Source organism: Coenobita brevimanus, chromosome 97 (assembly GCF_032717465.1).
Source record: "Coenobita brevimanus isolate Jiangsu-jjx chromosome 97, ASM3271746v2, whole genome shotgun sequence".
NCBI lineage: Eukaryota > Metazoa > Arthropoda > Malacostraca > Decapoda > Coenobitidae > Coenobita > Coenobita brevimanus.
This window is the reverse complement of record NC_137050.1, coordinates 17,475,698-17,503,311: the sequence shown is the minus strand read 5'-3', so window position 1 is coordinate 17,503,311 and position 27,614 is coordinate 17,475,698. Positions and strand designations below refer to the sequence as shown.

At 42.7% G+C, this 27,614-nt stretch overlaps 1 protein-coding gene across 1 annotated transcript in view; it reads left to right on the top strand.

The window, feature by feature from the left end:
* Window positions 1–27,614, top strand: part of LOC145413616 (uncharacterized) — a 569,601-nt gene that overhangs the window by 194,263 nt on the left and 347,724 nt on the right. Inside the window, exon 12 of the mRNA XM_080283270.1 lies at window positions 24,031–24,194. Within this exon, the coding sequence (XP_080139396.1) occupies window positions 24,031–24,194 (164 nt within the window). The remainder of the gene's footprint in view (window positions 1–24,030; window positions 24,195–27,614) is intronic.

Below are 27,614 nucleotides of genomic sequence, written 5' to 3'. Positions count from 1 at the left end.
TAAATAATTCCTCTAAAGGCACTTTCCATCAGCAGTCTGTTTTATCCTTTGGTAACGGAAATTTGTTGACTGTTCTGATGATATTTGCTCACTCTTTCCAAACAACATCACCTGGTTCACTGTCCATTGTTTACCATCACTTCCCCTGTATTCCACCAACAACCAGCTAACATTGCCAAAATAATATTTGACTCCATCAGGGGCATGTTCTCCTTGTTCATGAATACAGTATATTCCTCCCCCCCTCTTCAGTGCACTTCCTGCTGGTACTTTGGCCACCCACTCAAGTACTGCCAATCACAGGGTGTCTGCCCCAACTGTGCTCAAGCTGGTACTTCCTCTGTCTCTACTTCCAGCTTCATATCTTGCCCAAACTGTGGAGGTCACCGTACAGCCATCCATCCATCCATCCATCATCGAATCCTACGTTGTCCCATGGGGAGCGTAGGAGCCTGGGGCTAGGCAGTTGGTCCCGACATTTAAGATGAGAGTGACCAACCTCACTCATCCCTGAGTGGCAATACATGAGCAGTCAACCGCAACCATCCCTTGGATATAAACTTTCACCGGCTCAATCTGATTGGAGCTCAATAATTACCCACTAAACCACCAGGAGTCAAAATTTGGTGATATGGTTACCACCCAGCATAGTAAATGGTTTCCTGGTGTACAGGAAACCGTTTGGCTTATCACAGTGTAGAGTCGCCCACAGACAGAAGGAAGAGGATGAATGAAGGAAAGAAAGACAGAAGAGGGAGTGTAAAGTCACCCGTATGCAGAAGGACAAGGAAGAATGAAGGAAAGAAAGACAGAAGAGGATGGAAGGAAAGAAGGATGGAGGAGAGGAAAGGGCAGCCACCCAACAGCAGCACTACATGAAGCCTCATACAGAAAATATCCCATCAACATTTTTTGAAGGAGAAGTGTCATGTATTAATTGAAAAACTTGCCTTACCCTTGGAGAAGCCTGTCAATGCACCTGTAGCTTAGAACACTCTCCTGACAAATCCTGTGTGCATGTGGCCTGTACTACTACTGTGTTGCAGGTTGCCAGCTCTTCTAGTGTTTTAGCTTTAGTACCTGATTGACTGAAGAGTGTAATTGTAGATGTATATAAGGGGAAGGATGATGCCCTGGAAAGAGGAAATTATGGAGATATAAAGCTTTTAGATCAGATAATGAAGGTAATGGAGAGTGTTCTAGAAGGTATGATTAGAGAAAGAGTGAATATTGATGAGATGCAGTTTTGGTTTATGGCAGGCAGGGGAACCACTGATGCCATATTCATTGTTTGCCAACTTCAGGAAAAATATATAGGAAAAAAAAAGGGAACTGTGCATTGTTTTTGTTGATTTGGAGAAGACCTTTGACAGAGTCCCTAGAGAGGTGAAGTGGGCAGTAAGAAAGCTTGGGATCGACAAGTGGCTGGTTAGGGTGGTTATGGCCATGCGTGTGGGTACTTGCACACAGGTAATAGAAATTTGAGTGATGAGTTGTCCGTGAGTGTTGGTGTGCATCACGGGTCGGTTTTGAGTCCCTTGTTGCTTATCGTGGCACTTTAAGCTCTCTCACGTAACTTCAGAAGTGGACTACCATGGGAGATGTTGTATGCTGATGATTTGGTGTTGATTGCTGAGAGTGAAAGGGAAGTGGAGGAAAGATTTAGGAAGTGGGGAGATGTTATGGGGCACAAGGATTTAAGAGTATCCATCCATCCATTATCCAGTCCGATGTCGCCCCATGAGGAGCGCAGGAGCCTGGGGCGAGGCAAGTTGGTCATGACATTTAAGTTGAGAGTGAACTTAAGAGTAAATATGGATAAAACAAATGTGATGATATCAAGGGTTGGTGACAGTACTGTTAAAGAAGAGGGAGAGTGGCCATGTGCAGTTTGCCACAAGGGTGTGGGAAGTAATTCCATCTTGTGCAGTGTTTGTGATAAGTGGGTGCATATGAGATAGTATTAGAGGTAGTTTGCGAAATAATGCTAATTTTATGTGTGCAGTGTGTTGGGGAGAGCAAGTGGAGATTGTCAGGGGTGAAGAATTGAACTTGCTGGTGAGTCTCTTGAGTGTGTGGAAGAGTTTTATTATTTGGGAGATACGTTATGTGCTAGAAGTGAGGTTAGAGCTAGCTCTGTTACTAGAGTGAGGATGGTTGGAAGAAGTTCAGGGAGCTTTTTCCCCTCCTGACATTTAGAGGGCTGTCCTTATGTGCTAAGGGATTTTTGTATGCAGAATGTATTAGGAGTGTAATGCTGTATGGTAGTGAGACTTGGGCAGTAAAGGAAGAGGATATCCACAGGCTCATACATACAGAAATGACAATGATTAGGTGGATGTGCAATGCGTCCCTGAGTGCAAGGCCTGGGAGGCTAGGTTTACGATGGAAGAGTTGAGAGGTAGGATGGGACTGGAGTGTATTGGCGTTGTGATGAGGAGAGGTAGATTGTGGTGGTTTGGGCATGTGGAGAGGATGGGGGATGATATTGGGTGCAGAAAGTGAGAAGCGTTTATTTAGGGGTGGGGTTGCGAGGGTTAGACCAAAAAAGACATGGGACAGTCATTAAGTGTGACCTCAGGGTTAAGGGACTGAACTGGGAGTCTGCCAGAGATCAAGCAGCATGGAGAGCCACCATTAGGTGACCAAGGCTGATGTGTGCAACCATATTGGAGCCATATATTGCTCCCAAAACGAAGCAATTCTTTTGCTGCCCTTCTGTTCCTTCCTGATTCTTCGTCCCTTTTTCCTTTCATTAGTTCTGCATCCTCTACCCTGCCTGCTTTGCATTCAGTTTGCTACCAGTCTTCTCCTCATTTCTCTCTGCACAGGCAAATGTAAACATACTGCCGTCTCCTCCTTATCTCATGTTCTTGGTCTCTTCCCCCTCTACATCTCTTCATGTACCTTCCAGCCTACCCAACATCCCTCTTGCCCAAACAATAGCACCATGGAGATGTCTCCAGTTTCCACTTAACCTTTGTCTTCTCTTATGGAAGCAGAATCCTTACAAAAGTATCCTTAATTACCTTCACTACACCTCTTCCTTGCCTACCCTTTTCATTGGGGAAATATATTCCCCTCCATCCCCACTCTCATCTACTCCCCTGCCTCCTACCCTTCCTGAGCCTTCACCTTCCCTCTCTTCTGTTTCCATCTCTTCTTCTGTCTACCTGCCTTCCTCCTCCATGAACATCATGCCCTCCTTGTCTTCCTGGATTGTTTCTGTTCTTGGTTTACCCATACCTCCTGGTTACTCCTGCCCTCAATGCCATAAACAACCACCTCACTCTTCCCAGACTTAATGATATACACTTCTTCAGTGAAATGTCAGAGGCTTCCATACTCATCGTATGGACCTTCGTTTCTGGATTTACTCGCATAATCATCACCATCTCTCTGTTCAGGAAGCCTTTCTTACTTCCCTGATTCCTGTTCCTGTGTATATTTTTCTTGGGTCCCCTCCTCCATACAACACTACTCTCCTTACCTGCAGTGATGTTCCCCTTGAACCTCTTTTTATTTCTTCTCCCATCCCTCATACTTCTGCTTTTGTCTTTCTCCATCAGTGGATCACTGTTAACTTTCTGTATTTTCTCCATCTGCCCTTCTTGACCTTTCAGACTTCACCACCCTCCTTCATTCCCTTCCCCCTCAGATTTTTCTTCTTGGTGACTACAGTTGGCAGCATTTCCTGTGGAGTGATTAATTGATCACCTGTAGTGTAGGGAACATTTATTAGAACAGCTTCTTTCAAGATCTCTTTGTCCTTAACCCTCTCGAACTCTTTCAACGCAACCTGCATCCAACCACTTCCGAGCATTGCATGACTCCTTCGGCCTGTCCCAGACCTTACACGCCACACACCCCTCACTCAGCAATGTGCGTGACATTGGAAGCTTTTCCCATTCAACTTTCTCCCCTTCCCTTATTTGTAACTGTATTGTTATGAAATTGCTACATGTTATAAATGAATAAATGATCTTATTGAACAAAAAGAAAAAAAGGGGGAGAGAGAAAGAGAGAGAAAATAAATTACCATATTTTCTCATTCACTCATATATTCATTGCTGATTTCTCACAGTTATAGAGGCAAACTTCGATATGTTATAGTCTGGTAAGTGGTACCCCAGCTTAACAATGGGGTAGAAATACCACTATAGCCTGCCTAGTGATGGCTAGATCTCGGTGTAACTTTTGTTTTTTTCTATTTTGATATTTTAGACTTAAATTTTGTGTTCAGGTTGATTAATAAACTGTTTTCAGACTTAGATTAATGCATTTTAGTCATAGGTGGGATGAACACTGTCATTTGGGGTGTGGATTCTTGCCCGTCAGACGAGGTACAAAACAGAATAAATAATAGAAAAAATGAAGTACCATATTTTTTTGTTCACTCATTTATTCAACACCAATTTTTTTAGAGATATATAAATATTTTGTCAGTGCTTGTTGAATGCCGCACAACTTTCTCACGACAAGCATTGAGAAAATGTTTATACTGTATATCTGTGAGAAGTCAGCACTGAATAAATGAGTGAACAATAAAATATGGGAATTTCTTTGTTATTATTTTTTTTATTTATTTATTTATTTATTTATTTTTTATTATTATTATTATTATTATTATTATTATTATTTTTGATCAGGAAGATTATTTGTTCATTTATAACGTATAGCATTTTCATAACAATACAGTTATAAATTAGGGCAGGGGAGAAAGTTGAATGACACAACTGAAAATTGTGGCGAAAAATACCACAATCTGTATGGTTGGACACAACGTGAATTGAGAAAGTGTGGGTGGTTGGATTTCACTTGGACGCAACCTGCGTCAAAAACGTGCAAGTGGTTGGATTTTTTACCAAGCCCTCGTGTATGAGAGGATTAACACAGGCATCCCTACTCACTTTGACATTCTTACTTGTTCCCTCTCCTGCCTGGATCTGCCTCTGTTCACCTTAGATTTTTTTTTATTTCCATTGATCAGTATTGGAGGACAATCTTTTTAGTTTTCACTTTCCTGTCACTGTCGCTTCTTTTTGTCCCATTCCTTATCCACCCCATTGGTAGTTTCATGCTGCTGACTGGGAGTTGTTTTCTTCTCATACTATGCCTCCTCATCCTCCTTCCTCTCTCTCCTCTCCACAAGATATGTTGTCCATCTTCCTCATTATAGATTTTAGTTCTGCCCTTGATGCTATTTCCCATAACATTTGACCATCTACTTCTAAACATGTTCCTTGGTCAACCTCTACTTGTATGCAGGTTGTCCATGTAAAATGTGCTGCCTGGAAAAGTTTTCATTACAAATAGTCTACTTGTGCTAAGGTTCATAGTCTCCTTGTGTTTCAACGAGTTTTAACTGCTTTCTGTTGCACCTGCCACAAATACACCTGTTGCAGCAGTTTGGTCTTGAATTATTAGAATATCTGGCAATCATCCCACCCAGTGTACTGGTTCTTATTAGCTATGGCCAGTTTATGGCTGATATTTCCTTGGTTGTGGTTACTTTAACCCCTAAAACGCGGGGCATCGCGTTTGCGATGCTCGCCAAAAAGGACATAACGGTGGATCGTCGCATTTGCAATTCGAGTTAATTTTGAATAAACACGGGCAAGGATGTTCCAGCTGGTATTGTCTATCAGTACCACCATCCTTTAGCTACAATTAGCATACTTTACCTTTGTACTACTGACCTCCGTTGTTGCCAAGTATCATGTCCCCCTCCCCCCCACGGCCCGGCCAGCCTGGCTGTGATACATGGCAGCGCTCTGACTGTTCAGAACTGTAAATCTGCACTCTCCTCTCACAAGCAGTTTATGCTAATAGGAAACGCTTGTTTCCCCAGTTGTCACACTAGCTTTTTTTTCTCACGGTTTGCCCCTGTCTAGCGTCAGTTTACTGCAGGCTTTCAAAGTGACATTATGGCGAGTTCTAGCTCTTCCGAGTCAATGCGAGCGGCCGACAGGAACGAGAATAAAGTGACAGGGGTAAGGCAGAATAAAAAGCGCGCTGCGGTGATCTTTTGGGAAGTAATATGATTGAAAATAATGTAGTATACGTGTTTTTAGCTGTGAAAATGGAAATGTTTGTTGAGTGATGGGAAGACCGCTGCCGCGCTGCATGTCGGCTGTACACTTCGTTGATTTTAGCCTTATTTTCAGTGCTTGTTGTATAAATACAGATTCCAAACTACCTGTACGTTGTAGTATAAAGTTTACTGTGACAGAATGAGGCTGTGGTAAAGGGGAAACCGGGTTGCTGGAGGTGTGAAAGTGAAGATTTTGTTACCCAACTTTGCAAGTCTCCACAAGTCCTTGGGTAGCCCACGAAGGCTCAGCACCTGTCTCTGGAGAAAGATGAATGTAAGTACTATCTGCCATACCAAGTATAATGTTCTAGGGTTAATCTCTGATTTTTTGCTAATATTTTCGTACAGGTACTCAGACCGCGATCAAACCCCGCCACCCGGGGGGGGGGGTCGGCTGTCCATTGTCCGCGCATTAGGGTTAAGCAATTATTTTTGTCATGTTAATGGTGGGTTTCGTCTCTCTCCAGAGTTTCACCGCTTTAAATTTGATTCTGAATATGTACCAATCTCTTTTACTTTGTCAACTGAGAGGGTTTTTCATGCTCCCTTCTGTCTTTGTGAATTATGTTTTTCGTACAAATCCTGTGAAGATACAAGCGAAAGACCTGATGATGTTCACTATAATATGTTAAAACATCTGTCTCCACAGGCCATGTCCTTTCTTTTGGTTCATACCCACCTCACTTGTATACAGTTAATGAGCCATGACCCTTAGCCTCTTTTTTTCCCCATTGTAACTGCCCCATGACTATCTTTGACCTTTTTCTTGATTGCTCGACTGCACTTCAACACCATTTCTCAGCTTTTCCCCTTCCTCTCCTCACTATGATGTCTTCCACTGCATGCTGATTTTCTAGCTGACTCTGCTACTGTTTCTCTTTCCAGTACAGGCAAACCCCGAATTACAATACCCCTAGATGTGATACCCCAGAATAGTGATGTGGATAGAAATACCACCCTACCCTGCCTGTCATAGGCCTACCCCAGGTTTTGAATTGGGTTTTGACTTTTTAAACTGATTTTGATGATGTTTTAGACTTAATTTTTTGTTTAGATTGATTTATAAACTGATTTTAGAATAAAGTGTTTTAGTCACAGGTACAGTGAACACTGTCATTTGGGGTACGGACTCTCGCCCATCAGACGAGATACAAAACTGTGTAGGCAACTATGCAACTCAACAGAGAATATTTCGTGTTTGACCATTGAACATCTAATACTGTAATAATTTTAAATAAATATTAAAAAAAGCCTTAGAGAGTAAATATTTCATGTATTGATGACAGCTGTGACATTGATAAATCATGTATTTACATTTGGCCTGTTCAAGGGAATCGTCATCATCATCATCATCCGGACCTCCTTTCCCACCCAAGGGCAGGATGAGGAGTAGCATTGTCCAGATGGCCCAGATTTGCACAGTCCAATGGGCCACGCTCCATTCACTCATCATTCAGGCCTCTGAAATTCTGGCTTCATTGGATACACCAAAAACATTCACCATGTTCCGTAGCTTCACATAAACATACGTGATAGAGTCAATCTGGATGCTGTCATGTTAAAAAGGGTTGCCAGAACCCTGATCGTGCACGTCTCCTCACAATATTCATCCAGCCAGCTCAATCTCTTGTCAGTTCGCTAGCCTCACCAACTTCCAAACCTCTCTTCCTCACACATTCATCTACCACATTCCTCCACCTTTTCCTTGGCCTACCTCACCCCCTCCCTCTTTCAAATTCGCTCAGATATACCTTTTTCATCACCATACTGTTATCCTCTCTCTCCACTTGACCATATCATCTCAGTACACTGTCTTCAATTCTGGTGTCCACAGACTTCCTCACCCAAATCCTTCAAGAATCACATTATTTCGTATCCTATCCACTCTCCCTATTCCACATACATTCCTCAGCAGTCCCATCTCCACTACTTTCATTCTTGACTTTTCATTTTCATGCCACACCATAGTCTCCCATCCATATGTTAAAGTTGTTACCAACACTACTTCATGTAAGCCTAGTGCAGCTGCAACGCTTAAGCCTCCGTTTCTTAAACGAAACATTATGAAAGCCTTAACCATTTCAGGTCTCAAATAGGTACCAAGGCCACGTTTGACAGACACATTTTTTGGAAAAAAGTCAAGGCTTGCAAATAAAGAAATAAATATATTCATGCACAAGGAAGTAATACACATCTGCCTATAAAACATTAGAGCTCTACTCACCATACAAGTGCTGCAAAAAGGATGGGAAGTTGCGTAGCAAGTGGTGTGTGGTAGCGTGGTGAGTATTGCCATCTCAGTGGGTAGGTGATTTCTTGGTGCATAGGCGACATGATTGCACTGTTTGTTTCCATGTTTTTCCATAAAAAACAGTGCACTGATATATGTACTGTAGCACGGGCCGAACAGGGTAGTACTCCCGGGGGGAATGGGAATGCTGGTGATAGGAAGAGCTGGAGCTCCTGTTTCACTAGCTATCTAACCATCCCCCTTTGCTGACCTTTTCAGTGTGACAGTAACATGGAGAGGAGACCAGCATACTCTCCCAAACATTTTCTCTAACTATCTATGCACTACACCACATGCACTTTACATTTCACACAACGTATGCCACTACGTTACAGGGGTTGGCGCCAGCAAGGGCATGCGGCTAGAAAACTTTGCCCCCGCTACCTAGTGGCGGACTTCTGGGGGGAGGCGTGGCGGGGGTTCCGCCGGCATAGATCATGGGTCCAGGGCGAGATGGGGCTCGGGCCTGCGCTAGAGGGTACAGGGCATTGCGGTTCCCAGGCTGCCGCTTCCGCCCAATAGAGAGGGGCCCGAACCTGGGAGTAGCGCCCCAGGAGGCTGCCCTATCAGTGGGTGTATAATGGCGGGATCGTTGCAGTGCCAAGACGCGCTTGGAGGGTGTCCCTGCAGCTGTCCTGGCAGGGTGCCCCGAGGCCACTACCACAGCCACTGGTAAGCTGGTGGACTAGGGGTCCCGGATCCATTGCCTGGACCTGGGATTGTGCAGTGAGTGGGACCTGTGCTGTGTCTGTCCCCATTTATTAATACTGAAGATGACAAAACAAAAAAGGTTTCAAAGCAAGCCTGAGGACAGTAAATCACCCATGGGGATAAGGGTGGGTTCATGGAATGTGGGAAGTTTGAGGGGAAGAGCAGGGGAAGTCGCTGAGGCATTCAGTAGGAGGTGGGTGGATGTGGCATGTTTGCAGGAAGTCCGGTACAGGGGTGGATCAGCCAGAAAGATTGTTGGGAAGGACTGTTGCTATAAGTTGTTTTGGCAGGGGGGGACAAACGGATATGGAGGTGTTGGTGTGATGGTTGCGGAGAAATGGGTGGAATATGTTATGAATGTTTTGAGAGTAAGCGATAGGATATTGGTAGTGAAAATTCTGTTGGGAAGAAAGATAGCTGTGATTATATCGGCATATGCTCCACAGGCAGGATTGGATGAATCAGAGAAAGACAGATTCTGGGATGATTTAATACGTGTAGTGGGTGGTATGCGGGATGATGAGATAGTGATTTTGGGAGGGGACTTAAATGGTCATGTAGGTGAAGCAGCACAAGGTTATGAAGGAGTGCATGGGGGATGTGCATATGGTCTAAGGAATGCAGAAGGGGAAAGGATACTCGAGTTTGGGGAGGCAACGGACATGATTGTGTGCAACACATATTTTAGGAAAAGAGACAGTAGGTTAATTACGTATGAGTCTGGGGGAAATAGCAGTCAGATAGATTATTTTCTGGTTAGGAGGGCCGATAGGAGGTTAGTGAGGGATGTTAAAGTCATAGGAAGTTGTCACGGGGTTTTTATAATATCACGGCAAATTTTGATATAAGTGGTTAAATATTATTTAAATTGATAATAATATTCAATAATATTGAAGAGCAGAGACAATGGTTGTCTTGCTACATCAAGCAACGATTACTTTACGTTGGCTTAGCACGATTCTCTGAGAACGAGAATTTATAAACTTCCTCAACAGTACACAGCAGAGACTAATTACTCACAATTGCTGAATTACTGTACTGTTAGCCTCTGGAGAAAGTTACATCACCCCTGACAATAAATAACTAATACTAATAATAATAACATCAGGTTCTTGCTGATGCATTAACTCCTGGCACAACGGATTTTAAGTTAATACAAGACTGGTCTAAGTACCAGATATGAATAGTAAAACGTTTATGCAAGCTAGGAGCTATATGGGAAATAAGCTTAATTATGGAGAAATGAAACAAGATTTACTCTACATTAAGCTCAAGAAATAGAACTGTTAAATTTATTAATTACAAAAATAAATTTAACATTACATTTCAAATCAAATCAATGAGACGCACTCGCTCACTCACACAAAAGCTAAATACTTACGCCTAGGGAAAACACCTAACTAAGCTCTTAAAACTACAAAATACACAAAAGAAATACCAGTCGATGAATGCTATGTATCACCGCTAAGGTGGGAGTACTGGGATTAACTGTAGGCTACTAATGGAGCTTGGGGGTGCTAGCTGACCTCTCCACTTCTGAGCACAGACCCTTTCTCCGTCACAGCAAACACAAGACTGAATTCAAATACATTGTATGGGCAAGACGCAAGGCGTGGCTAACGGTTGAGGGAAGCAGAGGCGAACGATAAAGAAACAATAGTATCGCTCAGTAGCGCACTTAGTGACGTGCATCAAATCGGTCACCCCTGAAAACGGTGACGAATGATTTTGAAAAGTATACCCCGAAATGGAGAGAGAAACGGTTAACTGAGCGATACACAGTGAGTTTTCCACTAATAGTTCGTGGCTTCTCACAAAAAGGAAATGTCGCGAATTGATTCGTGACATTACGCCCCATGAAAATTAAATCTTTCTTCCTTCAGAAGAAAGATTTCAATATACATACATATAAATCCTAACTCAGTCACACAAGATTCACACTGTGGTGTGTGTGCTATCCTGCTACAGGAGAAAGTCGCAGTCGTCAGTGAGCGAAAAAACCTCGTATTTACGTTAATAGAAGCAAGCTTGAGGGAAAAACTCCGTGACGACGGTGAAAATCCTGTACTCAGGTCAAACTGAGCGAAAATTCGCTACATTTACACTGACAACTAATTGCTGTGTAGCGTGGTGTATGTAATACACGGTGTAGGTGTGACAGTTGTAGTGTAACTGTACCTACGTGTAAAATGACACAGTAAATAATATGGCGACGACGAAGGCAGAGAAGAGGCGGCAGCGTGCGGCAGACGATCAGCTGGTCCGCACAGCAAAACTGCTACACCCATTGCTGAACCTGCAAAACCAATTAAGGTGGAGCATCAAAAGTGTCAATGAGACAAAATTCTTATTATGTTACAATTACTCTCTCTGGCTAGCAGTCAGTACATGCTATGAAAAGTACACTCGAGGTCGCCATTAATTTTAGCACACGATTATGGTCGGCAAGTTGAGAATCCCTGTGCAAACTCGGGTCTTCCATAGCCTCGAACCGCACACGGGTCCTCAACCTGTGCCTCAACCTACAGTACTTATATTAATATCGGAGAGCTGAGAAACCTTGTGCAAACTTGGGTCTTCCATAGCCTCAAGTCGCCTCTGCAGAGTTCTCACTTCCCCCTTAACCTACAGTACTTATATTAGTATCGGGGAGCTGAGAATCCTTGTGCAAACTTGGGTCTTCCATAGCCTCAAGTCGCCTCTGCGGAGTTCTCTCTCGAACTTCCCCCTTAACCTACAGTACTTCTATTAGTACCGGGAAGCTGAGAATCCTTGTGCAAACTTGGGTCTTCCATAGCCTCAAGTCGCTTCTGCGGAGTTCTCTCTCAAACTTCCCCCTTTACCTACAGTACAATACTTATATTAGTACCGGGAAGCTGAGAATCCTTGTGCAAACTTGGGTCTTCCATAGCCTCAAGTCGCCTCTGCGGAGTTCTCTCTCGAACTTCCCCCTTAACCTACAATACTTATGTTAGTACCGGGAAGCTGAGAATCCTTGTGCAAACTTGGGTCTTCCATAGCCTCAAGTCGCCACTGCGGAGTTCTCTCTCGAACTTCCCCCTTAACCTACAGTACTTTTATTAGTACCGGGAAGCTGAGAATCCTTATGCAAACTTGGGTCTTCCATAGCCTCAAGTCGCCACTGCGGAATTCTCACTTCCCCCTTAACCTACAGTACAATACTTAATATGTATGTACAGGCCCTGGACATAATGTGTCCTGTGGGGCCAATGGGCGAGACGTCAGGTCTGCACCCACTTCACCACTACCCTGTCTCTCAACTGACTCAGAGATTACAGGTGTGGTTATAAATGGCACAGGAAGGGCATGTCCCTGAGTAGTGGCGATACTTTGGCACACACTGCAGGAACGGACAAAACTATCTATGTCCCGTCCCATCCCTGGCCAGAAAAAGTCAGCTCGGATACGGCCCTGGGTCTTCCTTTTGCCCAGGTGACCTCCTGAGGCTGGACAATGACCCCATTGTAACACTGCTGGGCGGTACTTGGCGGGAACGACAAACTGCAGTCGAACCTCGCCTCGGGTGTTCGTGGACTCACGGTAGAGCCGTCCTTGTTTGCGAAGGAACTTGGCTCGACTCCCCGTGAATATCACTCGACCCTTTTGTTTGTTCCGCACGGCAGCAAGTGTCTGGTCAGAATGTTGTTCTTGCACAACAAGTTGACTACACATCAGATCTTGCGGCGATTCAATGATCACTGGGGTGACACAATCTGGAGCCTCAGTCATGGCTCGTGTTACCGCAGCAGCCGAAGTCTGAGAAGGCCATCATCGGAGCAACTATCCTTGACTCCTTGAATATTGCCTACTATTAAGTCAAATAGAGGCTCTGGCATGACAACTGCAAGTGTCGCATCAGTATAAAATGGAGATGCCACCTGGATACATGCCTCAGGGAACAATCTCACTGATCCATCAATAAGCTTTGCATGGATCTGTCGACCTGCATACTGCTCAGGCCGAACTAAACTCTGCTTAACAGAGCAACCTGAGGAACCATTGTCTCTCAGGACCTTCACAGGAATGCCTCCCACAAACCCTGGCTGAACAAGGAAGGTACTGTCACCTGTGGGAGGGCTCAGGAGGAAGCAGCTAGCCACTCCTGAGGCTGCTGAATTGATGTGGCAAACATTGTGCCTTGAAGGTTATATTGGGGAGATGGAACATTGGCCATCTGTGGAGGGGGTTCACTGTCACTGTGGGACTAGTGAACTGTGGGGAAGTACCCACACTGGTAGGGACGTGACCACCAGGCTGCTGCTGAGGAATGAAGGCTGCATTCGCTTCCTGCCTCTTTGAGCTGGTGGTGAAAACTTTGTCCCGACGGTCGGTTGCGTGGCTGATACTGCTGCTGGTTAGGGTACTTGTTGTACCTCTTCCACTCAGGTTTCTGAGTGTTTTGCCCCTGGTCCTTCCACTGCGGTTTTGGACCTTGACCATTACTCTGAGAACGGCCTTGGTGCTGGGATTCAGTCTGAGACGGCTTCCCAGACTTGGCAGTATCTTTTCTACTCCAGGTGTTTTGCTTACGAGCTTGATACCCGTATGCAGTAAAGAATGCTGTCAGCCTTCTGCCATTTGGCTGGCATCTTTCACCTGGCAGATCTTAAGCTGTGCTATGAGCTCAGCAGGCCACGACCTCTCTAGCTGTGTACGCAGCATAAGGTCAATTATCCCCTCACGCGTGGAAGGAGTTTCATCTTTCTCCATCCACTCATTTAAGTAAGCTGTGAGACGATCAAGGAACTGAACAGCTGTCTCCTTGTCTTGGAGACGAGCTCGCATGAACTGAACTTTGGCGTCGTCTACTGTGAGACCATACGCCTTAATGAGTGCAGCTTTCATCATCTCATATGTGAGATTGTCTCCACGAATTCTGTGGAGAATATCGAGGGCAGGGCCCTCAAATAAACTAAGAAATTGGATCCGCTTAGCTGCCTCATCCAGTTGATACATGTCTGCCATGTCCTCAAAACGAGCTATGTACGGCTCGATTCGCTCGCTTTCCTTGTATGAAGGAAGCTTGATGCGTGGGGTCGCCAGGACATGTGCAGGAAGAACGCTCGTGGAGCTTGGACCAACTGCACCAGACGTGTCTGAAGCCAAGGAATCTCGCTTGAGCTTCAGCACTTCAAGTTCATGTTCTCGTTCTTTGTCTCGTTGTTCACGCTGTTCTCGCTCGTGTTCCAAGTCGAGTTCGCGCTGTTTTTGCTCGTGTTCACGCTGTTCTCGCTCGTGTTCCAAGTCGAGTTCAAGGCTGCTTTTGCTCGTGTTCACGCTGTTCTCGCTCGTATTCGCGCTGAATTCTACGCTCTTCACGAGCATCTTTCTCACGTTCTTGCTCGTAATTGAACCGTGAGAGTATGTATTCTTTAATTTCAGTTGGGTCCGCAAGACCCATATCTTTGGCTTCCTGTAAAAATACAGCAGTAGCCATTTCGCTAATTTATTAAGCAAACCGAAATTGAGTACTGACTGCTTAGCTTAATGAATACTAATAAACAAAAGTAAAGAGTACAGACACAAGCTAGTGGTGACCAGTCTTATCCAGTTAACTGGCAAAGAATAAATCAAAAATGTAAATGACTGGGAAGACTCAATAATAAACACAATGGTACGGCGACTACCCAGAAGCGAATAAAATTGTCTGGCGTTACCAAAAATAAACTAGAGTTAAGTATTCTATTGATTAATAAAGCAAAATTCACTTGCTAAATTAACGGTAAACACCAGTAAGCTTGTGCCTATAAACTTTAATGATAAATACCTAAATATGAATGAGTGAGCACTATCTCGTGCATAGCTTTAGAGCTAGGAGTTAATATCCTGGAATGAGGTCGCCAATTGTCACGGGGTTTTTATAATATCACGGCAAATTTTGATATAAGTGGTTAAATATTATTTAAATTGATAATAATATTCAATAATATTGAAGAGCAGAGACAATGGTTGTCTTGCTACATCAAGCAACGATTACTTTACGCTGGCTTAGCACGATTCTCTGAGAACGAGAATTTATAAACTTCCTCAACAGTACACAGCAGAGACTAATTACTCACAATTGCTGAATTACTGTACTGTTAGCCTCTGGAGAAAGTTACATCACCCCTGACAATAAATAACTAATACTAATAATAATAACATCAGGTTCTTGCTGATGCATTAACTCCTGGCACAACGGATTTTAAGTTAATACAAGACTGGTCTAAGTACCAGATATGAATAGTAAAACGTTTATGCAAGCTAGGAGCTATATGGGAAATAAGCTTAATTATGGAGAAATGAAACAAGATTTACTCTACATTAAGCTCAAGAAATAGAACTGTTAAATTTATTAATTACAAAAATAAATTTAACATTACATTTCAAATCAAATCAATGAGACGCACTCGCTCACTCACACAAAAGCTAAATACTTACGCCTAGGGAAAAACACCTTAACTAAGCTCTTAAAACTACAAAATACACAAAAGAAATACCAGTCGATGAATGCTATGTATCACCGCTAAGGTGGGAGTACTGGGATTAACTGTAGGCTACTAATGGAGCTTGGGGGTGCTAGCTGACCTCTCCACTTCTGAGCACAGACCCTTTCTCCGTCACAGCAAACACAAGACTGAATTCAAATACATTGTATGGGCAAGACGCAAGGCGTGGCTAATGGTTGAGGGAAGCAGAGGCGAACGATAAAGAAACAATAGTATCGCTCAGTAGCGCACTTAGTGACGTGCATCAAATCGGTCACCCCTGAAAACGGTGACGAATGATTTTGAAAAGTATACCCCGAAATGGAGAGAGAAACGGTTAACTGAGCGATACACAGTGAGTTTTCCACTAATAGTTCGTGGCTTCTCACAAAAAGGAAATGTCGCGAATTGATTCGTGACAGAAGTGAGGAGTGTGTGCAGCAGCACAAACTATTGATTTGTGATATGGTGCTTAAAGAACAAGTGATGAAAAAGAGGACTTATGTACCTAGGAGGAAAATATGGAAGCTGAAAAACCAAGTAGTAAGGGATGCCTTCTATAGCGAGTTGAGGAGAGTGGTGGCTGAACAGGGAGCTGTAGACAGAGGCGTTAATGAACAGTACAGAGCCCTCAAGAACAATTTCTTGAGAGTTACTGATGTAACATGCGGCTGGACAAGAGGACCACCAAGACATAAAGTAACTTGGTGGTGGGATAACGGTGTAGAAGCTGCAATTAAGGAGAAAAGAAGGCTTTTCCGGGAATGGAAGAAGGGTGGTAGCAAAGAGGAATATTTGGCTGCCAAGCGTAGGGCTAGGAGAGAGGTATACAGGGCAAAGTCTGAGTCACAGAGACAATTACTTGATAACCTAAATCATGGGGAAAGGAAAAATATATTTAGGGTGGCAGGTCAGGTGAAGAGGGATAATCGGGATATCATAGGTGAGCAGTGTGTGAAGAATGATGAAGGAAGGGCAGTGGTGAACAGTGAGGAAATTAAAGATGCATGGAGAGAGCATTATACCTGGTTGTTGAATGAGGAGTTTGACTGGGACAGGGAAGGTTTGGAGCCAGCAGATCCAGTGTCTGGCCCTTGGTCTTTGATTGATACTGCTACTGTGAGTGAGGCAATAGGCAGGATGAGGGTGGGGAAGGCAGCAGGTGTGTCTGGGTTGACTGCCGAAATGTTGAAGGCCTCAGGCAATATAGGGGTGAGTTTAGTCACTGACCTGATAAATAGGATTATTTATGAGTGTGTTGTCCCAGATGATTGGCTGAAGAGTGTAATTGTAAATGTGTATAAAGGGAAGGGTGATGCCCTGGAAAGAGGAAATTATAGAGGTATAAAGCTTTTAGATCAGATTATGAAGGTAATGGAGAGATTTTTAGAAGGTATGATTAGAGAAAGAGTGAATATTGATGAGATGCAGTTTGGGTTTATGCCAGGTAGGGGGACCACTGATGCCATATTCATTGTTCGACAGCTTCAGGAAAAATATATTGGTAGGAGAAGGGATCTTTATTTTGTTTTTGTTGATTTGGAAAAGGCCTTTGACAGAGTCCCTAGAGAGGTGGTGAAGTGGGCAATGAGAAAGCTTGGCTTGGAGGAGTGGCTGGTTAGGGTGGTTATGGCCGTGTATGTGGGTGCTCACACCCAGGTGAGAGTGAATGGAGATTTGAGTGATGAGTTTTCCGTGAATGTTGGTGTGCATCAGGGGTCAGTCTTGAGTCCCATGTTGTTTATCATGGTACTTGAAGCCCTTTCACATGACTTTAGAAACGGACTCCCGTGGGAGTTGTTGTATGCTGATGATTTGGTGTTGATTGCAGAGAATGAAAGGGAGGCGGAGGAAAGGTTTAGGAAGTGGAGAGATGGTATGGGGCAAAAGGGTTTAAGGGTAAATGCAGATAAAACAAAAGTGATGATATCTAGGGTTGGTGGCGGTACTGTCAAAGACGAGGGAGAGTGGCCATGTGCAGTTTGCCACAAGGGCGTGGGAAGTAATTCCATCTTGTGCGGTGTGTGTGATACATGGGTGCATAAGAGATGTAGTGGTATCAGAGGTAGACTGCGAGATAATGCTGATTTTATGTGTACGGCGTGCCGGGGTGAGCAGGTGGAGATCTTCAGACGTGAAAGGATTGAACTTGCTGGTGAATCTCTTGAGTGTGTGGAAGAGTTTTGTTATTTGGGAGACATGTTGTGTGCTGGAGGTGGGGCTGGAGCTAGCTCTGTGGCTAGGGTGAGAAGTGGTTGGAAGAAGTTTAGGGAGCTTTTGCCTCTCCTGACATTGAGAGGGCTCTCCCTACGTGCTAAGGGGTCTTTGTATGCAGCATGTGTTAGGAGTGTAATGCTGTATGGCAGTGAGACCTGGGCAGTGAAGGAGGAAGATATTCGCCGGCTCAGACGTACAGAAATGACAATGATTTGGTGGATGTGCAGTGCGTCCCTGCGTCCAAGGCCTGGAGGGGGTGGGTTTACAATGGAAGAGTTGAGAGGTAGGATGGGACTGGAGTGTATTGGTGTTGTGATGAGGAGAGGTAGATTGAAGTGGTTTGGACATGTGGAGAGGATGGGGGATGATAATTGGGTGAGGAAGGTGAGAAGTGTTAATATTGGGGGTGGGGTTATGAGGGGTAGACCGAGAAAGACATGGGACGAGGCCATTAAGTGTGACCTTAGGGTTAAGGGACTGAACAGGGAGGCTGCAATGGATCGTGCAGCGTGGATAGCCGCCATTAGGTGACCAAGGCCGACACATGCAAGCATGTTGGAGCCTTTAAAAACGAAACGAAACGAAACGATATATATATATAAAATTTATATACATAATATATATATAGTATATATATATATATGTATATATATATATATATATATATATATATATATATATATATATATATACATATATGATGGGTGACCGCCTGGGAACACCAGATGCTGGTGGCATAACTCCCTACGTGTCAAGTGGGGTTGGTGGAGGATTAGTGCCCCGCCCTGTAAAACAATTAACTCTAAGCCCTTGACCACCCCGTTTGGGATACATGGCGTCTGGCAATGGATGGATATAGATATACATAGATATATATATAGATATATATATATATATATATATATATATATATATATATATATATATATATATATATATATATATATATATATATATATATATATACATATATATATATATATATATATATATATATATATATATATATAAAATAATTTGGTTTTACGCCAGGTATCCCCGAAGGGCGAAGGCGTTGCCTCTGGGTAGAGGACTTTTTGGACTGGAGAATGTAGCATTTTATGACCAGATGCCCTTCCTGATGTCTACCAATGACCCTTGGGTGGATTCAATCCTCTGACCGAAGACTGAGCCATGGCTGATATATATATATATATATATATATATATATAATATCCATCCATCATCCAATCCTACGTTGCCCCATGAGGAGCGTAGGTGCCCGGGGTTGGAGCCTTTAAAAACGAAAACGAAACGATTATATCTCATGTGATTTGTGAATGATTCTTGAGATGTTTTCTTTACAAACAACAAACTAAACAGTTACAAAATCCTTATAAAACTATCACTTACTTACTAGTTATTACTAATTTATTTTACTTGCTCTTATTTTGCTTAGTACTGTCCAAGGCTGTGGGGGTGAGGACATGAGGGTAAGCCTACAAGCTTGCCTTTTGTATGTACATATGTTTATTTCATTGTTGCTAACTATATCATCCTGTGTACTTACAGGCAACAGTAGAGACAGTGATCAAATAGTTATTATTTCTCAAAATTGACTGTGTTATAAGTATAACCAAGAAATGTAAGAAACTCATGAAATATAAATTAGAAAAAAGTAAGGAGATACGAACAATCATTTGTCAGTGAAAAAGGCAACAGTTGCTGCACGTGTGTCCGCCTGGTAACAAATAAATGCATGGTACATGCATAAAAGGCTACAGGAACAACCTTAGGAACCTAAAATCTTAAATCTGTATATATTTTCCCTCAATCAGACTCTCTAACACCGAGGAAATGAATAAATATTGAGACATACAACACAGCAATCTCTTGCTTGCCTGTGACGTGGTAGCTACAGTATGTGCGTAAGCGGGAGGCAGGGGGTGGAATATTGGAGGAAGAGTGGAGGGTGGAGGGTGGGAGGTAGAGGGGTGGGGGATCAGTGGGAGGCAGGAGGGTGGAGGATGTAGGGGGTGGGGGATTAGAGGGAGAGTGGAGGGTGGGAGGTAAAGGAGTAGGGGATCGGTGGGAGGTAGGGGGGTGGAGGAAGGGGGATATGAAAGGGAGGAGGGAGGTGAGAGCTATGTATACTCCAGAGCAGTAAAAATTTATTGCAAACAATATTCTTTTGCTAAATGAACTGTCTGATACCAAAATAGTAAAAAATATTGCCAGATCAACAGTATAATAGAACCAGTACATGCAACCCAACCCCCCTCCATGATTAGCTCTTCCCAGATTGTGTAAACTAAAATATTGTGATGTACACTTGCCTGGTAGAAGCGGGGGGGTCTGGGGAGCGGCTTGTATCCTTATTTCATTCCCCAGCCTCGCGCAACAGTTTTCATTCATGCCTAAATATGCTGCCATGGGAGTGGCTAGGAGACCCCTACCGAGAAAGCCACTATAGTGGCCAGGAGACCTGAAAGGGTAAATATTTCATGTATTGATGAAAACTGTGACATTGATAAATCATGTGTTTACTTTCAGGTTGTTCAAGGGAAAACACTTTGAAAATATAAAGTAATTTCTGAATAATTGTGGAGTGAACACTGTCATTTGGGGTACAGATTCTCGCCCATCAGATGAGGTGCAAAACAGTGTGGACAACTAGGTGACTCAGCAGAGAATGTTTCGTGTTTGACCATTGAACATCTAATCATAATTTTAAAAAAAAAAATGAAATCATGAAAGCCTTAAAGAGTAAATATTTCATGTATTAGTGAAAACGGTGACATTGATAAATCATGTGTTTACATTCGGGCTGTTCAAGGGAAAATGTTTTGGAAGTACAAAGGAATTTCTCAATAAATGTTGGAGAATAAGAGAGAAGAAAATAAAGGCCCTCAGCAACCAGAATAGTAACTAAAACTACATAAGGAGGGGCTGTTGAAAAGGCTATCCTTATTGCATCATTGATCGCATTCCCTGTCAGTTGAATTCCCCATCAAAACATCAGCAATTCTCTGTCACAACAGTTCACACCTTTGATGATTCTGTATCATTCATACATTATTATTATGCATAGCAGATTCTTATTTAATTGTCCCAGTACTGTCTGATGGTGGGATTGTATACAGTGCTGCTGCTGCTTCTCCACCGAGTTTTAATACGAGTCTGAGATTGCATTCTCCAGTGACCTTGACTGGGTACAAGTGAGACAGGCACTGGTTTTGGACTTAGGTTAGCTTCTTTTACAGCTGTTAAGCCATTTAGGTTGGCTTTAAACTTTTTTTGGACTCCTTTTGGTGGGTTTTGGACTTGGTTGGGGGGGGGGGAACCTGTCTATCTGTCTATTGGCTGACTCCTTAATCCTATAAGGGGTGGTCACAAACAAATTGCCTCCATGTCGCTCTGCTCCCAGCTCACACCCCCCTCTCTCATATACCTCTCCACTCCATCCCTCCATCTCGTCCTTGGCCTCCCCCTCCCCCCCTCCACCTCACTCACATACACTCTCCTTGTCAGTCTCTCACTCTCCATCCTCTCCACATGGCCAAACCACCTCATTGTGTTTCTCCTGACACTTCCTATCACATCCACACCACAACACTGCTTCACTTCCTCATTTGTCAGTCTGTCCCTCCATGTGACTCCACATGCTCCTCTCAAATAACTTATTTCCACTGCTCTCACTCTTGACTTCTGTCCCTCCAACAAGGTCCAAGCTTCACTTCCATACATCAGGGTTGGTATCACAATACTGTCATTTAGTAATTTTTTTACTCCCATGCTCACTTCTGTGATTCTCATCAATGCTTTCAAGGAACTTGCAACCTTTCTTCCCTGTTGCACCCTTTCAAGCACTTCACCTTGTAAACTTCCTTCCTTACTCATCACACTACCCAAGTACTTAAACACACTCACATTCTCCATTTCTTCCCCATCCAATCTCACTGTACATTCACTGACTTCACTTCTCTCAAAGACCATCACTTTACTCTTCCCTACATTCACCTTTAGATTCAGTTTCTTACACACATTCCCAAACTCATCCATTAAACCTTGCAGCTCCCCTTCGTCTTCACTTAACAACACAGCATCATCTGCAAACAACAGTACAGGGAGTTCCCAAACACTACCCTCATCCACTGCCCTACCTTGTATCTCTTTTATAACCCCATCCATATACAGATTGAACAGTCTTAGAGACATGACACATCCTTGTTTCAATCCAACCTTCAAATAGAAAAATTCACTCAGTTCACAATCCACATGCACTGCAGCCTTAGCACCCTCATACTATACTCTTCACAGCCTTCAGTAACTTCCCATCTACTCTTTATATTCTTAATACCTTCCACAAACTTTGCCTATCCACCCTGTCATATGCTTTCTCCAAATCCATGAAGGCTGCATACATTAAAACTTCTTTCCCCTTCTCTAGAAACTTTTCCAGTAAAGATCTAAGGATGAATATCTGATCTACACAACCTCATCCCTTCCTAAAACCTCTCTGTTCTTCTCCAACTCATTCCTCTGTTATTTCTCTAACTCTGTCAGTAAGTATCCTACCATATACTTTTCCCATTACACTAAGAAGGCAAATGCCCCTATGATTACCACACGCTTCTTTTTCCCCTTTTCCTTTGTACAGGGGAATAATTATACCTGACTTCCAATCCTCCAGTACTCTACCTTCCTCCCAGGCCAATCTGCACATCTTCCACATCCATTCTATTACTATCTCTCTCCCATGCTTCAGCATTTCACCACACACTCCCGAAGGTCAAAAATGCATCCCTATGCTTTACATGTTAAATCTACCCTAAGATACGACACTCCTCATAGCGATGGGTTTTTACTGAACCAATTGCATCGTGAAGCCGAGGTTTGCCTGTAGTGTATTAATATTTTTATTTTTGCTTATCATATTATACATTTAATCTAATTGTTCCCCTGCTTCCTTCTACCTTAGTGCCATGTAGCCATATTATGATTTGGTGCTAGTTCTATATTATTCCTTCCTTCAAGGTCTAGTGACTGGCCACTCACCTTAAATATCCAGTGTGATTAACCTAGTCCTAAGCTTCTATGCTCCTGATGGATAATAAAGAATTGGGTGGATCGATATATCTCATTAGCTCATCATTTCTAAAGTTGTCCAGGCTACACTCCCCAGTGGTGACCATTATCTACTCACTTGATGTAGAGCTGTCTACCTTCTTCACCATTATCATCCTTTTTGTATTTTTTCAATCTTTCCTTTCATTCCACTTTTTCCACTTTAAGTAACTACAGTGAAAGACTAGCTTAACAATTTCCTGCAACACAGAAAACCACTTATGACGCTGGGTATTATCTATGTAATCAAATAACTAGGTGATGTGGAGCCTTCTGTGGAGACCCTGTAAACTGGGTATAGAAACACAAATGTGACATCCATCCAGAAATCAAACCTTCACACTTTTACCCATCCCTTACCTTAACGAGGCTTTGCTGCAAGGGAACATTGTTTCACTGCACAGGACTGTCATGCAGGGGTGAAAGTCTGTCTGCAGTTGATGGGTCTTTTCATCCAGAAAGGCTGGGGTTGCTGAACAGCAACAATGCAGCATAATTTTACTTTTGAACAGATCATTTCCACTACTGTCATTCTCAGCTTTTAATGTTCATGCATTAAGAAATTAATGCTCGAGTAAGTTAACAAGGGCACAATACTGCTCTCCAACCAACTTGTTTGTAGGTTCACACTTAACAGTTGCAGCTATCTGACTAAGGTACTTTTCATCCTGTTAATAAAATGATATGTGTCACATGGTATTTCCATATTTAACTGTAAATTTCACACTGACCTTGCATGAGTCGTGGACGGTGGCTGAGATGGCGTGGCTATATGGACAAACTGCCTGGCACCAATTGTAAAACTACCTCATGTAGCCCTCTTACTGCATTATTACCATAATTTTTATCCAAATGCCTTTTGGCTTCAGTCATTGATCTGCTGCTGAGTAGAATGAATAAGTATGTTTTGCTTTGTAGGTAAATAAGAAAATGTTATCATGCTTGGAATGCTGTGTTTTATTTCACTCTTGAGCAAATAACCTTTACAGGTATAATAATGTAAGTTGAAAGAGGGTATAGTATAAGAGTATTTATAAGCTAAGAAAAGATTAGGAGCTAATTATTTTACCTGAAATGTGAAGAAAACTATAAAAAATGTAGCTGAAGGAGAGTTTATATTACAGGAAAGAGGCATTGGGATCAATGGGTAATGATGCTCCATTGGCCTGCCTGTCAGAGTTCCAGCCCCTCATATATGACTACTTCAAGCAGCTCTTCGCTCAAGTCACTAACCCCCCCATCGATCCGTTCAGAGAAAGGATTGTCATGTCACTTACATGCCCAATTGGTGAGGATTCATTGATATATTTAGTACAGAATCATACTTTGTTCTTAAGTAAAGATAACAGGCATAATCTTTGCCTTGAGGAATGGAAGAAGACACTTGGTGATAATAATACTAATAGTCCGCATTTGAATTTATTCATGAGTTAGTGTCAAATTGCAGTAATCCTGCATTTGTCAATAGGGTTGTGTTGTAGAAAATGCTATGGTTAAGCAAGTTATTGTGAAATGAGCACATAACAACATGGGTTAAGTGAAATACGTTGGAGGATTTTAGAGGTTGAATCTTTAGTTTGTGTGTGTGTGTGTGTGTGTGTTTGTGTGTTTACCTAACTGTGATATACAGGAAATGAGCTACACTCGTGGGGTCCCGTCTCTGTTTCTCAGTAAGTCAAATTTTGCTTTAAATTTGTTTAAGTTTTTAGACTGGACGATCTCTTAGTCCAGGCAATTCCACAGATCAATACATCTATAAGGAAAATTATATTTCTTGATATCCTTCAAGCAGCTTGGTTTCTTCAGTTTCATTCCATGTCCTCTTGTTACTCTCTTATCCATAAAAACAGATCTTTGTCAATTTTATCTACTCCCACCATGGTCCTGAACACTGCAATCATGTCGCCTCTCTTTCTCCTTTCTTCTAAGGAAGGCAAATCGAGCTTTTCCATCCTCTCTCTGTACGACAGATCTGCCAGACTGGGGACCATTTTGGTTGCTGTTCTTTGTATTCTCTCAATCTTGTTTGTCCAACCATCCATCCATCATCTAATCCTACTTTGCCCCATGATGAGCATAGGAGCCTGGGGCTAGGAAAGTTGGTCCTGGCATTTAAGATGAGAGTGACCAGCCTCACTCATCCCTGAGTGGCATTACGTGAGCATTAAACCCCAACCACCCCTTGGATATAAACCTTCACCGACTCAATCCGACTGGAGCACCTTTATTACCCACTAAACCACCAGGAGCCAAAATTTGGTTATATGGTTACCACCCAGCATAGTAAATGGATTCCTGGTGTACAGGAAACCATTTGGCTTGTCACTTAGTGTAGAGTCACCCACAGGCAGAAGGAAGAGAAAAGAATGAAGGAAAGAAAGACACAAGTGGGAGTGTAAAGTCACCCGCAGGCAGAAGAAAGAGGAAAGAATGAAGGAAAGAAAGACACAAGAGGATGGATGGAAAGAAGGATGGAGGAGGGGAAAGGGCAGACACCCAAGAGCAGCACTACATCAAGTGAGTGGATGGTGAGCGCCCCCACCTACCACAAAATCTTATTGTTCGTTTTGTGCGGGGACCACACTACTGCTGCATATTCTAACCTGGGGCGAATCATGGCCGTTATCAATTTTTTCATCATCTCCTCATCCATATAATGAAAAGCTACTCTTATATTAGTCAGGAGTTTATACGTCTCTCTAACTGCCTTGTTAATGTGTTTTTCAGGTGACAAACTGCCCTGGACCAGCACTCCCAAACCTTTCTCTTCTCTCGCTTTTGTGATTGATTCGTTACCCATCAAATAATTCAATGATGTCCGCTTGGTACTTTTACCCATTTCCAGTATTTTACATTTCTTTGCATTAAATTCATTTCCCAGATCCTCCTGCAGCATTTTACAATCCTCCTCAACCTGTACCATCCTCAAGATCTTTGCATCATCAGCAAACAGACTTGCATAACTGTTCACTCCATCTACCATATCATTTACATAAATCAGAAACATTACTGGTACCAACACCTAGCTCTATGGGACTCCACTTGTTACTTCCCTCCATCCAGACATCCTATCCTTTATTACTGTCCTTACTTGTCTGTCTCTCAAAAAGTCTTTCATCCATTCCAGGAGGTTCCCCTTCAGTTCTCCTATATGCTCTAGTTTTCCCATTAGTCACTTATGGGGTACCTTGTCGAAGGCCTTCTCCAAATCTAAATACACACAATCCACCCAACCATCACTCTCCTGTAGCACGTAAATCGCTCTTGAGTAAAAACTCAACGAGTTGGAAACACATGACCTTCCACTTCTAAATCCACACTATCGGCCAAAATATTCATCTTTTCCAGATGTTTTATCCATCTATCTTTCAGAATTCTTTCGCACAATTTTGTGACCATGCTGGTTAGGGACACTGGTCTATAATTCAGGGGTTCTTCCCTGTTTCCTCCCTTATAAATTGGTACCACATTTACCCTCTTCCATTCTTGAGGCACTTTCCCCTCTTCCAGAGAACACACAATTAAACTGTGAATCTTATCCACCAGTTGTTCTCTGCATTCTTTCAGTACCCAATTAGAGATTCCATCTGGTCCTGGGGCTTTCCTTACATCTTGAGTTTCCAGTAATTTATACACTTCCTGTACTTCCACTTTTATATCTTTTATCACCACATTTCTAGTCACTCCCTCCCCTTCCACAAACTCCTTTTCATTAGTGAAAACTGATTGGAAACATTTTTTCGTTATTTCTGCTTGCATTGCTGCGTCTTTATAGACCTCTCCTTCTACTTTCAGTTTGGTGATTCCTTCCTTTTGTTTCAGTTTGCCATTGACAAATCTATAAAACAGTTTGGGTTCATCCTTACATTTGTCTGTTATACCTTTTTCAAAATTCCTTTCTTCCTCTCTACGTATTCTTGTGTATTCATTTCTAGTTGTTTTATATTCTTCCTATGTTCTGTTGTTACCTCTCTTTCTCCAATTGTTCCATGCCGTGTCTCTTTCTTTTTTTGCTATCATGCACCTTCTACTAAACCACTCTTTCCTGTTTTCTTTCCCCCTTACTCTTGGCACAAATTTTTCCACTCCCGAATTATAGAGGCCTAGAAAGATATCCCACTTCCTCTGTATCACTCTTGTTTCTCTGAATTTTCTCCAATCTGAATTTTCAAAAAATTTTCTCAGTCCTGTAAAGTTTGCTTTCCCAAAGTTGTATCTTCCCTGCCTATAAAGTTCGTCTCTTGGCTCCACGTTCCCTGTTATAATCTGGAACTCAGTGACCACATGATCACTTTTTCCAATAGGACACAGATATTTCAAGGATTCTATTACATCAGGTTCTTTGGTAAACAGTAAGTCTAGTCTTGCTGGTGTGCCCTCACCTCGGAATCATGTCTCTTCTTTGACCCATTGCGTCATCACACTGTTCATTGTTATATTTAATAATACAGTGCCCCATGAATCTTCGCTGCCTCCTGAGTCCCATTCCTCCCAGTTCACCTCTTTACAATTGAAGTCACCCATTAAAATTATATTGTTGCTTTTCTCAATCATTTTCTATAAATAACTAGCCATGTCTGACAACATTTCCTGGTATTCATCATCACTCCATACTCTTGTCTTAGGGGGAACATACACTACTTCCATATCTCTATTGCTATTCTCTCCAGTTTCTAATTTCATATTTATCACTTCGGCCCTGCCTTCT